The 13,601-nt window shown below is 35.3% G+C and overlaps 1 protein-coding gene across 1 annotated transcript; it reads right to left on the bottom strand.

Annotated features, from left to right (window-relative positions):
* Positions 1–2,726: 2,726 nt before the first annotated feature.
* Positions 2,727–12,988, bottom strand: LOC123552386 (transmembrane protein 161B-like). The gene is made up of 3 exons (XM_045342016.2): positions 12,872–12,988; positions 9,366–9,467; positions 2,727–8,910 (listed from the first exon to the last, which is right to left on the bottom strand). Exons 2-3 carry the CDS (start codon positions 9,463–9,465, stop codon positions 7,526–7,528), a joined length of 1,485 nt encoding a protein of 494 aa, XP_045197951.2. The 5' UTR covers positions 9,466–9,467; positions 12,872–12,988; the 3' UTR covers positions 2,727–7,525.
* Between the last annotated feature and the right edge of the window lie 613 nt (positions 12,989–13,601).

Here is a 13,601-nt window from a genome sequence, read left to right as displayed (position 1 = left end):
GACAACCGCTCAAGTGATGACAATAACTCATCATTTTTTTTCAAAAAATCAGATGAGCTTAAAAGGAGAACATTTTTGTAAAAATACAAAACAGAGTTATAGAACCTGTGCAGTGCATATCAGATCATCACAGTGAATAAGAGTCTGAAGTTCCAATCCATTTCCATTATAAGATAATAATGAGATACCAGTTTACAGACAGAAACTTAACTAAAAACTGCCGAGCGGAAAGTTAAACAAGAGCACCACCTTGCGGGTGCTGACGCTCATCTGATTTTTTTTGTGTAATAGAAATATTGTCCTACCCATGATTTTCTAAGTCTAAAAAGGGCCATCATTCTTGCAAAAAGCAGGATAGAGTTATGTTTCTTGATGTACAGTGTCCACTTATGATGGTGAAAAACTGTTGCAAGTTTTAAAGCAATAGCTTTGATAGTTTATGAGAAAAGTTGACTTAAACATAATACTCAACCAAGAAAATGATTTTCTAAGTCCAAAAGGGGCAATAATTATTGCAAAAAGCAGGATGGAGTTATGCTGCTTGCTGTACAGGGTCAGCTTATGATGGTGAACAAGTGTTGCAAGTTTCAAAGCAATAGCTTTGATAGTTTAAGAGAAAAAGTTGACCTAAACATAAAACTTAACCAAGAAATCTGATATTTTCTAAGTCCAAAAGGGGCCATAAATCTTGCAAAAAGCAGGACGGAGTTATGTTTCTTGCTGTACAGGGTCAACTTATGATGGTGAACAAGTGTTGCAAGTTTCAAAGCAATAGCTTTGATAGTTTAGGATAAAAGCTGACCTAAACATAAAACTTAACCAAGAAAACTGATTTTCTAAGTCCAAAAGGGGCAATAAATCTTGCAAAAAGCAAGATGGAGTTATGTTTCTTGATGTACAGGGTCTGCTTATGATGGTGAACAAGTATTCCAAGTTTCAAAGCAATAGCTTTGATAGTTTAGGAGAAAAGTTGACCTAAACATAAAACTTAACCAAGAAATCTGATATTTTCTAAGTACAAAAGGGGCCATAAATCTTGCAAAAAGCAAGATGGAGTTATGTTTCTTGCTATACAGGGTCAGCTTATGATGGTGAACAAGTATTCCAAGTTTCAAAGCAATAGCTTTGATAGTTTAGGAGAAAAGCTGACCTAAACATAAAACTTAACCAGGCAACGCTGACGACGACGCCGACAACCGCTCAAGTGATGACAATAACTCATCATTTTTTTTCAAAAAATCAGATGAGCTAAAAAAGGCATAATTTTGTAAAAATGCAAAGTTGAGTTGTGGAACCTGTGCAATGCATGTCAGATCATGATAGTGAACAAGTGTGTGAAGTTTCAATCCATTCCCATTAGTGGGTACTGAGATACCAACTTACAAATGAAAATTTAACCAAAAATGGCTATGTCGAGAAAGGGGCATAACTTTGTTAAAAAGCAAAATAGAATGAAACAGTGAGTAAGTGTGTGAAGTTTCAATCCATTCCCACATGTGGTTACAGAGATACCAGCTTACATACAAAAAACTTAACCAAATTGCCGATGCACGGGAGAGTCTAATAGTTCCACCAAGTCTTTAAATAGTCAAGCCAAATATGTTGACGCAGGATGACAGACCTTCCACCTATACTACTAGCTCACTTTAAATAAAGTTCAGTTGAGCTAAAAATAGGATATTTTTGTCTATGTCCAATCTTCAGTAATGATAATACAATGATGCAGTTTGATAATACAACAGTTCTTGATGGAACGAATTTTTTTACAATATACTAGTACTTCATATAGAGACTCAGTTTTTCGGCCAATTTGAACAACAGAGAACCTTCTCTACTTGTGTTGAGAGACCACCTGTCAAAACAAAAACTATTTTTTTATTATCCAATGGTGGTCTTAACAGATAGGTTTGACGGACGACCTCAACCACACGGCAGCAGAAGCGCCTTGAAAATGACAGACAAAATAGACACTGGGTACCGTTATTAGGCATTTCAATGACCTTGACCTTTAATGTAAACAAATATGGCGGCCGCCGATTGAAAGTAGAAAATGCCGCTCGCTTGAAAACTCATGAATTCACTCCAGATTTTTTTTGGCAGAAAAGACATTTTCTTTAAAAAACAAACTTTGCTTTTATCTCGTAACATAGGAAGTTGGAAATGATTTTCAATTTTCATAAATACAGCAGCAAACAAAAAGAAATTTCTACAGATGATGGATTACCTTGCAAGTATCCTATTTTTGCATAAATAAAATCATTATCAACTCGCATTTACAAGCGATTTGCCCCTAAAACTTCCAATCGAAGAGTGCTCACTGTGCATGCGCACCAGAAGATATTAAATTCTTTGGAAGAAGCAATTATTCATTTTCTGTTACTATCAGCACTAAAGGGGAAGTAACTAAAACATTGCTATTTACGCATTCTTAAACTTATCCCTTTGTTGGAAGTAATGGTCTCCCTTTTGTTCAATTTTTTCTTGCTTCAAGAGAGAAAAAGAAGGAAAAACAATTTTATGGAGCAGAATCTTTTTTGCAATAAATTCAACTATTTTTTTATCATTTTTAGAAAGATATTGCCTTAAGAAATGAAGTAATATTTTGAAAAATAGGAAATGTATTTTTAATAAAATGTCATTGAAATAGCTACCGTTTTTAACTCAGTAACATTTGTTTTTCCACCTATGCAGGATAGTATTCACTTCATTGAAACAAAACAGATCAGTATTATCCAATTTTCTTTATTTCTATAAACAATATAAAACAATCCAGATACAAACTAACCGTATATAAAAAACATTCACCAGCAAAATCATACAGCAATATCAACTAGAATATAAAACAGATGAGTTTGTGTCCCCTTTTAATATGCCATGTTCCATCACATAAATGCTCCCCTCCCATTTTTACATACAGGTAAATTTTGGCATTCTTTTGGCAACAACAGTCAAAATTAATTCATGGAAAGTCTGATTTATAGCTATACTCACATTAGAAATGAAATGAAAACTGTTTGAAACTGGGTCATTAAATGAGCCGTGCCATGGGAAAACCAACATAGTGGGTGTGCGACCAACATGGATCCAGACCAGCCTGCGCATCCGCGCAGTCTGGTCAGGCTCCATGCTGTTCGCTTTTAAAGCCTATTGGAATTGGAGAAACTGTTAGCGAACAGCATGGATCCTGACCAGACTGCGCGGATGCGCAGGCTGGTCTGGATCCATGCTGGTCGCACACCCACTATGTTGGTTTTCCCATGGCACGGCTCAAATGTATACCCTTTGCAAAATGCATTGTCCTGCAGCATTTATTCAGGGTAATACAGAGTCTGTCAAAGTGGCAGAGTTAGGTTGTTGGAAGGATATACTCCAACGAAGGATTGTAGGTAACTTAACCGTTAAATGTAACAAGTAAACTTGGACCATTTGACTAGTGAGACTGGAACATTAGTTCAGACCCTATGTTCAAAAAACATTTTCAGTCTCAGTTGATTTTGATAAAGAAATTTCATCGTCATTTGTATCTTAATTGCATATTAAAAGTCAAGTTAACTAATTCAGAGTGACTATTCAGTACTGGTGGTCAGTCTCATATTTGGAATTTAATCTTGAAGTTCTAGTAAAATTTGCAATCAAAATTTCAATCTCGAACTGAGAACTAAAAATGTTTTGTGAACATAGGACCTGGACATCATTTTGATGACATGAACGTTGACCAAACTTGCATGAATTTCCTTCAAAAAACATTTAACTTCATAACATGATCACTTTGAATGTTTTTTGATAACCCCCCCCCCCCCCCCAAATATGTCAATAAAGTTATCTGACTAGCTTTGATAACAATAACTCTGCATTCTTTGACTGACATCTGCAACAACACCCCAATAAAATTAATATACTGTGATATATTATAAAAGGCTTAACTGACCCAGGGTATATGAGAAGTAAAAACAAGAGGGCCATGAAGGCCCTGTATCGCTCACCTGACCTATTGACCTAAAGATCATCAAGATAGTTTCATTAAGATATGGTCATAAATGTGGCCTCTAAAGTGTTAACTAACTCTTTCTTTGATTTGACCCAGTGACCTACTTTTTGACCCTACATGACCCAGATTCGAACTTGACCTAAAGATCAAGATTAACATTCTGACTAAGTTTCATGAAGATAGTCATAAATGTGGCCTCTAGAGTGTTAACAAGCTTTACCTTTGATTTGACCTGGTGACCTAGTTTTTGATTCCACCTGACCCAGATTCAAACTGGACTTTGAGGTCATCATGATTAACATTCTGACCAAGTTTCATGAAGATACAATCATAAATATGGCCTCTACAGATCATCAAGATTAACATTCTGACCAAGTTTCATTAAGATATGATCATAAATGTGGCCTCTAGAGTGTTAACTAGCTTTTCCTTTGAATTGACCTGGTGACCTAGTTTTTGACCCTACATGACCCAGATTCAAACTGGACTTTGAGGTCATCATGATTAACATTCTGACCAACTTTCATGAAGATACAATCATAAATATGGCCTCTACAGTGTTAACAAGCGTTTCCTTTGATCTGACCTGGTGACCTAGTTTTTGACCCCAGATGGCCCAATATCAAATTCATCCAAGATTTTATTGAGGGTAACATTCTGACCAAGTTTCACTAAGATTGGGCCAAAATTGTGACTTCTAGAGTGTTAACAAGCTTTTCCTTTGATTTGAGCTGGTGACCTAGTTTTTAACCCCAGATGACCCAATATCAAAATTGTATAAGATTTTATTGAGGGTAACATTCTGACCAAGTTCCATTAAGATTGGGCCAAAATTGTGACCTCTAGAGTGTTAACAAGCTTTTCCTTTGATTTGACCTGGTGACCTAGTTTTTGAACCCAGATGACCCAATATCGAACTCATCCAAGATTTTATTAAGGGCAACATTCTGGCCAAGTTTCATTAAGATTGGGCCAAAATTGTGACCTCTAGAGTGTTAACAAGCTTTTCTTTTGATTTGACCTGGTGACCTAGTTTTTGACCCCAGATGACCTAATATCGAACCCGTCCAAGATTTTATTAAGGGTAACATTCTGACCAAGTTTCATAAAGATTGGGTCAAAATTGTGCCCTCTAGAGTGTTAACAGTCAAATTGTTGACGATGGACGGACGACGACGGACACAGGGCGATCACAAAAGCTCACCTTGAGCACTTTGTGCTCAGGTGAGCTAAAAAAAAAATATGGTCTTGTAATATGTGTGTATGTGGGAAGCAAGGGGTGAGCCAAAATGTGCAGTTTCTAGGGTGTTGCCACAAAAATCAGGAAGAATGTCAGTAAGTTTGTTTTTTGTCTCACATGAAAAAAAACATGAAGTTAATCTTTAAAAGGTATTTAAACATTTAATTTCTAAGAAAAATATTCACACAATTTTCCCAAAACTGTAAAAGAAAACAGTAGAATATGGCAATTTCACTTCCATGTATATCCTACAGATTACAAACTTGCTTCCCCAATTCTTCAATTTCACTTTAACTCCTCATTCATTCAATCATAAAAATATAATCAAATAACGAACATGCATATTTCACAAATAAAAGAGCTGCCGTTTGACAAAAATATGGCAAATGTAAAAACTATTCTAACTTAAGCATACAACTTTTCACATGCAATAATAAAATACTAAAACTGCAAACACTAAAGCTCTAAAACAGTATGATAATAACATAAAATTATGACAGATCAAACATTTGCAAAAGATTTGTGACTATATGTGATACTGACATCATATCTTACTTTTGTTTTGGTTTTAACAGGTTAATTCAATTGACCCATAATAAGACATGTATACATAGGCCTAATGAACCATAAATGAGACGCACGTTTGGTAGTGGACCAGTAATGACAACCAACAACTTCCGTTTCATTACGCATTTTTTTTGTTTGCTATTTCGTAATTCTTTGGATGAAATATAGCTCCACAAGATATGGCTTCCCATAAAAAAACGCGGAATGTTGAAACTGCATTTACAGAACATGTAATCTTACAGAAATTGCTGATTGCAATTATGGGTCCACTACCTCTAGTCACATAAGGTTAAGGTCATATGGCAACTTCCCAGCTTAAATAGTGACAGAGATCCCAAACAACACTTCAGGCATAGATAGGTATTTAGGTAGAACTACTGCTTTCAATGAGTCAGCTGGATTGCTTCCTTATACAACAACCTTAATGAAACTCAAACCAGTTATACAGGCGAGAGGCACGAGATATCAAATCAACTGTAACAGCTACAACATAGGTCCCCAACAAAACAGCTGGACTTAAACTATTCTATATGCAAGACTTAAAGATGTTTCATATTTCACTAAACTATTTCACAATTTGATGTTTATCTAATTCTAGAAATCACTATTTGAAAATATGAACTGTTAAATAAATAAATAAATAGTGTATGTAGAGCTGCTATCACATCCAGTAACAGCCATTTATTTTTTTTTGTTTAAAGTCGTATCCACACAATTATTGGTCATATGGCCCCTTTACAGCTTTGATGGTGGAGGAAGACCCCAGGTGCTGAGCGGGCACCTGGGTAGAACCACAGACCTTCCGTAAGCCAGCTGGGTGGCTTCCTCGTATGAAGAATTAAACGCCTGGAGTGAGGCTCTAAAGCAAATCTGAGAGGGGGATATGACCCGAGGTCAGCAACCTTAACCACTTGGCCACAGAGGCTCCCATCATCTGTTAAAAATGGCATAACAAACATGTATAGTGTGGTTTCTTTTATTTTTATAAGTGTGTCGTACTTTAAATCTAATGCACAGTTCTGTTATGTTTATGTTTACACAGACTCTGTGTAGTAACTGGTCACATTTTCAAATACATTAAGCAACTTAAGGCATGGCGTAACTATCTTTAATCTAATGACCTTGAAACACATGGTATGCAACATATAAATATTACATATATACATCAACCAATTTTAAGTAAAACAATACAAAAAGTAAAACAAAAGGGAACGCAGCATCAACATGCAAAAAAGCAATAATTCCTTTGAACCAAACCGAAACAATGCTTCAAAACACTACCGGTAGTTTCTTTTACTCAATTTCAAATAATACCAACATCATTTAGATCGTGAAGTGACTTTCCAGCTTTAAAACTGCAGTACCTGAGTAGAAACAAAGACCATTCATAAACCAGCTGGATGATTTCCTCATACAGAACAACTGTAAATCCCTTCTGGGGTTCTGAACCTATAATGGTGAAGTTCATTCAAAGTTACTAACCATCAAGCACTTTTCTACTTGTAACCAGGCTAAAAATCCAATAGTATTTAAAAGACAACAATTTGAGAATTTGTTTCATTTGAATCCCTTTGAAAGGTTTAATGGACAAACATAGGAACTTACAAACAAAGCAATTACTATATACCACCTTTAAGGGGCATAAATAAAAGACTTCTTTCCTTGCAAATAATGAGCACCTTTATGGACAGACTATGATATTTTCCAGCAACAGATCTCCTTATCATTAATCATGCCTCTGCCCGTGTATGGTAATACAAGCCAAAAGTCATTGCAAGAGTCCAAGATGCACAGATCCACCATGTAAGGAATGATAAAATTCCTCGATAAAACAAAGGCGTAAAAACTGCCCGCAAGTCTGAGAATGCTACTGAGAGATTTTCTGCTTCATCCAACATGGTTCTTGTTTTATTTGTTGATGAAGTTATATTGCTCACTGTTGGTTCCTTTCTAAATGAGTTAATGTAGTTTTCTGCAGTCTCGCCAAATGTTCCTGACCAGGAATAATCTCCGAGTGTTTTATACAAAAATGCCATGAACAGCAGTATGATGACTGGAACAACATACTGTATGACTACGACACTAACAAAGTAAAATACTCTTGCCACCATCTTTTTTATTTCAATGTTACTGATGCGCCCGCTTTCCTTGCGTATACTTTCGACCTTCTCATAGGCGGAGTTCAGATGAGACTGTACATGAGTTGGGAGGAGCATAAGTCGTAAAATACACATGACAGCAAAAGTGACGATTCTAAAATTATCAAAAACTGACTCACTGAACACTTTTGTTGTAATACGCCAGTTCAATCCGCATAAAATATCTCGACCAATTGGCTTAATCCATAGAAACAAGATAACGTAAGGCAGTATGAAATTCAAATGGAGAAGTATTTGTTTTGCGGGGTTCTCTTTGCTGTATTTTAGAGAATCGAGATGCAGTTTCGACATCCTAAGACCAGGGAATGTCATTAATGCACCAATTATTGCGCAAACAAATGCCAAAATTATTTTAAATGTCAAAAAATGTACAGGGCCTGCAGATTCAACTCCTTCCTTCTGCAACAATAACGTCGCACCATCGGAAAAATTCTTGTATCCAGCTCCGAGTCCAAATTCTAACACATTTTCGTCTACAACTAGAACCCCCATTGCTAAAACTAAACAGAAGAACCCAAAAGTGACGATAAGAATGCGTTCTCCACCATCTTCAGCCTTGAAATACGCCACAGTCTGACTAATCAAAATTCTTGTACAAAAACCTATTGCCAACAAGCACCAAATAATACTGATGTTCATCTCGTTTGCGTGTCCAAACATGTAATAAATCTCCGTCAGTGTGTAAACTATCACAGCACTTAATGCGAAGTCAACTATCCACAAATATTCTTCATAATAATGTAAATGTATGAGATCGATCGCTTCCACTTTTGTTGTGTCCAATGAAATCGGTGTGCTACGAGGAATTGTGAAAGTTTCCTCTTTAACTTCTTTATTATTTGCACCTTTCCGTGTATCATGACGCTTGCCTTTTCCTTTTAAATTACCATTGGACTGTATCCCTGCTGCTTTCTTTAATTCTTCATCTGATGGATGTAGATAGCGAACCAGCCTGCCTAAAAAAACAATGTGCAAACTGCTGATACACATGTTTTCGAAACAACTTAAACACAAATTATTAAACTTAAATTCGGGTTAATCTAAACCTTAAATAACAATGAAATCTTTTCATGAAAAATATGTATGGACATGTTAATTGAATAAAGAAGTAATGAACAACAGAATTGTAACTTGCTGTTTTCTCCTGATATCATTTATCAGTTTAATGGACTTAAACGCCGAAATGCTATTTAATTAAGTTGCAGGAAAATGTCTTTATCACCGACAGAAACAGAGACCTCATTTTGTTCACAGAACATTTGCTCCATGTTCATATATCAGTTTCAAATGTGTTTTTATATTATAGATCTTTGAATGATTTTTTTATTACCCATTTGTTTGTGTTACAACTTTGTGAAACGAAACAATAATATAGACTTCTCATAAGTAGAGTTTTTACAATCATGCTTACCTGCAAGTAGCCATCTCCCAAATGAATAAAAGCTGGAGAGCTTCTGCAGGAAGCTGAACACAATCAGACTGAATACAAGTTGTGCTCCAAGCACTGCCATTCCTAGAAATAAAGAAAATATCATGAAATTATACCTTTTGTACAATTTTCAGGCAATGTGATACATACCTCTTGAATTTGAACGTTGGTATCAGATTCTGTGAACCATTTAGATTCAAAGTTTTAGCTGAATATTGATTAAATCTTATAAAATATTAAAGATGTGTAAGATCAAAAATCCCTCACAGACATGTTTAGAGTTACAGATTTCTACCTCTGGAATGTTCTAATAGGATTTCTAAGGACCCATGGCTTTTCATCAGGAAATTGGGAAGAGGCCTTGGCCTTTCAAATTGGGAAATTTATGCGCAATAATTGTCCATTTTGGGAAAAATAATCAACCAGAAGTAAACACCGAAAGCCAAATTAAATTTATCTCCCCTGAAACACGGACTAAAATCCAGGCCATGGAACATAATGGATTAGACTGGTAATGTGTCACACGTGGTTCTGTGTGCTGTTAGGCTAATGTGCAACAAAAAATCAATACCAGACAAATGCTTCTTCTGGAAATACTAATTTAAAAATGTAAACAAAATCTTAACCATCTGTTGGCATGATTTTGGGAAATCTTACCTTGCATTTGGGAAATATCTCTGCCACAGTTGGGAAAAAATAGTATATTTTTGGACTGGGAAGTGGCCTTATACAAGCCTGTGTTATACCCTGGGACAGTCTGGTAACTTTGACTTTTGGGGGATGGCAACTTTGAAATATCAGATCATAAAATAAGCCAGCCAGATCAGTTGAACAGGTAAGGATTATCTAGAATGAGATTACAGTGGTATGGATTGATACCCCTAGTCTTGTTGAAATAATAAGACGTTTAGGGACAGTGGTAACTTTTCACTGAAGCTGTAGAGGGATGGCAACAATAAAATATCAGATCATAAAATAATTAGGCAATCTACTGAATTAGACCCCTTGGGGACTATTTCTATGGAATGAATTGCATTGTCACCTTAATTCTTACGAAACTTAGTTACACACTTGCATTCATTCCGTGAGTTGATACATATACTGGGACGCCTAAATTATTTCAAATTTTTTATCTTCTTAAGAGTATATATATTCTTAGGTTCATTCTTATAAGAGAAGTCATGGTATCTTAAAATCACTTTTATATACTCCTGGTTTAGCCCCTGGGGTTCAAACCTGGAGTATATTAATTTTAGACAATGGGAAAAGATAAAAATTTCAAAATTGATTTAGGCGTCATGGTATCAACTCTACGGATATGAACGTCAACTAGTTAGGGTGACAATGTAATTTATTCCGTAGAGTTGATACCATGACTGCTCGTCAATAAGAATGGACCTAAAGAATGATGTAAAGTTTACCATCATTGCCTACTCCTAGTTTACACCCTGGAGGCTAAATAAAGAGTATATAAAAGTGACTTAAGATGCAGTGACTTCTCATCTATAGAACTTATTTATTTCTTTATTTGGGTTTTACGGTGCACCAACACAGTATAGGTTATATGGTGCCAAACAGGACTACAAATTTTGGTTTCTTATCTCATTTACATCGAAATAAAAACATGAGGTATGGAATCAAAATTTGCATACCTGCTGGAATCACAGAGTTACAGCAAAACCAAGTGTGAAGACCCTATTAGTCGCCTCTTACTATCATGCAAGGGTAAGGCAGTGGTTCCAATTCTTTTCATACACAGATTGTCCCAGAACCACATGGGGCTATAGGAATGAACCTGAAAAAATGTTGCAATGTCCACCATCATTGGCTTTAAATACACCTGGTTTACACCCTGGGTGCTAAATCTGGAGTATATAAAAGTGACTTAAGATGATAAAATTTTCGTAATGCATCACAGTATTAACTCTACGGAATGAATGCGTGTATGTAACAAACTTTCTTAATAGGGTCAATTTGTTAAGGTGACAATGTGATTCATTCTGTAGAGTTGATTCCCCGGGTAGTTCAGGCTACCATAACTTAACTGACGCTGTTTTTATTTTCTGATGGTCACGATGTCCAGAGATCCGTAACAGCATATAAACATCTCTGAGGCTGAAGTTTTTTTAGCTATTCCCTAGGGTTATAAAGCACAAGAGTGCAAATAATTAAGCCATATCTCAATCAGTAGCAATAACCACAGGAACGATAACTCTTGTAAAACACTGAATTCAAGATTTTAAAAAAATGTGTCCACAAAAAAATATGCGCATTAGCATTTCAAACCTAGCTCATTTTGTTGCATAAAGGAGATTTTGAATACTGTATGATTTTTAACACATAAAAGTGTGCAGATTGGAAGTTATACAGTTTGGTCACCAATGTGTTGGCATGTAACTACATATTCAAAAAAGTAGATATATTGATTATTAACTTGCCAAACTCAGTCAGTTGCTTAAAATCATCAAAGCAGGTGGTGTAATGGAACTGGAAAAAATGGAAAAGATTACAGTATTGGTTAGACTAAAAATGGTTTCTTAAAGGTTATTTCCATTTTCTTGTTATTAAAAACAGCGAAACATGAAACTTTTTAAGTATGATTCTTCATATGTCTATTGTCTAGATTGTTTATTAAAAAATGAAATAACAGTTGATTTCTGTTATTTTTATGGTTTTAAGATGATCCCCACTCTACACTGGCACGTGATCCGGTATCGGTGAATGTGATTCGCTATTGAAGAAAACACAGATCACTTACAAATCAACACTTCTACACTGTAATGAAATCTTTTAAAATCTTTTTTATTTTGTGATATTAAGGGGATAATAATGCACATCTGAAGATCAGTTGATAAACAGCTTTTGTGAGATGAAATGAATTATCGCTAAAAAACTCGAAAGTGATCCGTTTTTGGCGACCAAACTGTACATTGTTTTCCAAAGTAAAAATATCATTTATCGAGTATCGATATATTTGAATGGGGTTTAATTATTTTATTAATTGATTGGCTTTGTAATATCTATAAAGAAACAAGGGAAATCATACTGGATGAATAATTCATATAAATATAAAACAAATACATACATTCAGCAGAAAAAAATGCAATTAGCTGTTGTCACTTTGCACAAAAAACAAGAAACCTGAAAAAATGCTACCTGTTAAAGTCTAGGACATGTATAACACCATATAAAACATTATCAGTAAATTTTACTTCAGTTTTAAACACAACTGATTTGTCATTCATATACATATAAAAGTCCAAAAACATTCTACTCTTGAAGTGCGTTAACTCAGAGCATCCAAAATAAGTTCATATCCGAATACAATGTCTATTCTTTTTGAAGGGCGAGAGAAGTGGGTGGGGTATACAAAGCCGGTTGCTTAGAAATCAGTCTCACTTAGTCTTAGTTTCTACAGCTTGTATTGTCCATTATCAAATATACATGTGTACAGTTGTACTACACTTATCTATGAACTTAAATCTTACCAATAATTAAAATTGAAAACGTGCAGATTGTTCCGAAATACGCCGATGGCTTGTGACAGTTTGTGGGCGTTTCCTCATTAATTAATTACCTCATTAATATGCAGCTGTCATATTCCGGGCGTATTTCCTGTACCGCACCGCCGTACAATCCCGACTTGGGATGGGCGCGGAGGAGTTGGGGGGGGGGGGGGCAATTACTCCACTCCTTTAAAGCTACGGGTGTTAATTAATGGCAATGCCTGACTAAAGATAAATAAAATTTATAACTACAACCAGTTAAACATTAAATTGAATATTTATAGCAACATATAAATTATGTTTCACTGCTCTTTTTAAAATATGTACCGTTTCAATTAATAATTATTACCATTTCGTCACTTAGTGCAAAAAGTGAATAAGTGCTTCTTTAAGTCAATGCAGTTATCCACTTCTTGCACTGAGGTGACGATTTATAAAAATAATAACTACTTACAGAATAATATTCTTACTATGCAAAGTGTTATTTTTCAGTTTTAAGATACATTTTTTTCAGATACAGGTAAATTAACATATCTTCCAGTTTTAATTCTTAGGGGTGCGACCCCGCATCTGAATTTAGATATTGCTGACCTAGGACATTGTAGTTTACAATAAAGCTCAGTTTCATAACTATTCTTAAACAAGATTTAGCTTACCAAAAGGTTCCTTCTAGCGCATATTAAATATTCATTTTAAGGGATCTTCAATAAAA

Source organism: Mercenaria mercenaria, chromosome 4 (assembly GCF_021730395.1).
Source record: "Mercenaria mercenaria strain notata chromosome 4, MADL_Memer_1, whole genome shotgun sequence".
NCBI classification, from domain to species: domain Eukaryota; kingdom Metazoa; phylum Mollusca; class Bivalvia; order Venerida; family Veneridae; genus Mercenaria; species Mercenaria mercenaria.
The sequence above is the reverse complement of the archived record's forward strand: the minus strand, read 5'-3'. Positions and strand labels throughout refer to the sequence as shown.

Excerpts from the sequence above, each read along its gene's own strand:
- LOC123552386 (XM_045342016.2), bottom strand. The coding sequence starts at position 9,465 with ATGGCAGTGCTTGGAGCACAACTTGTATTCAGTCTGATTGTGTTCAGC. Across the intron at positions 8,911-9,365 it reads TGGGAGATGGCTACTTGCAG|GCAGGCTGGTTCGCTATCTA; the intron begins GTAAGCATGATT and ends TTGTTTTTTTAG.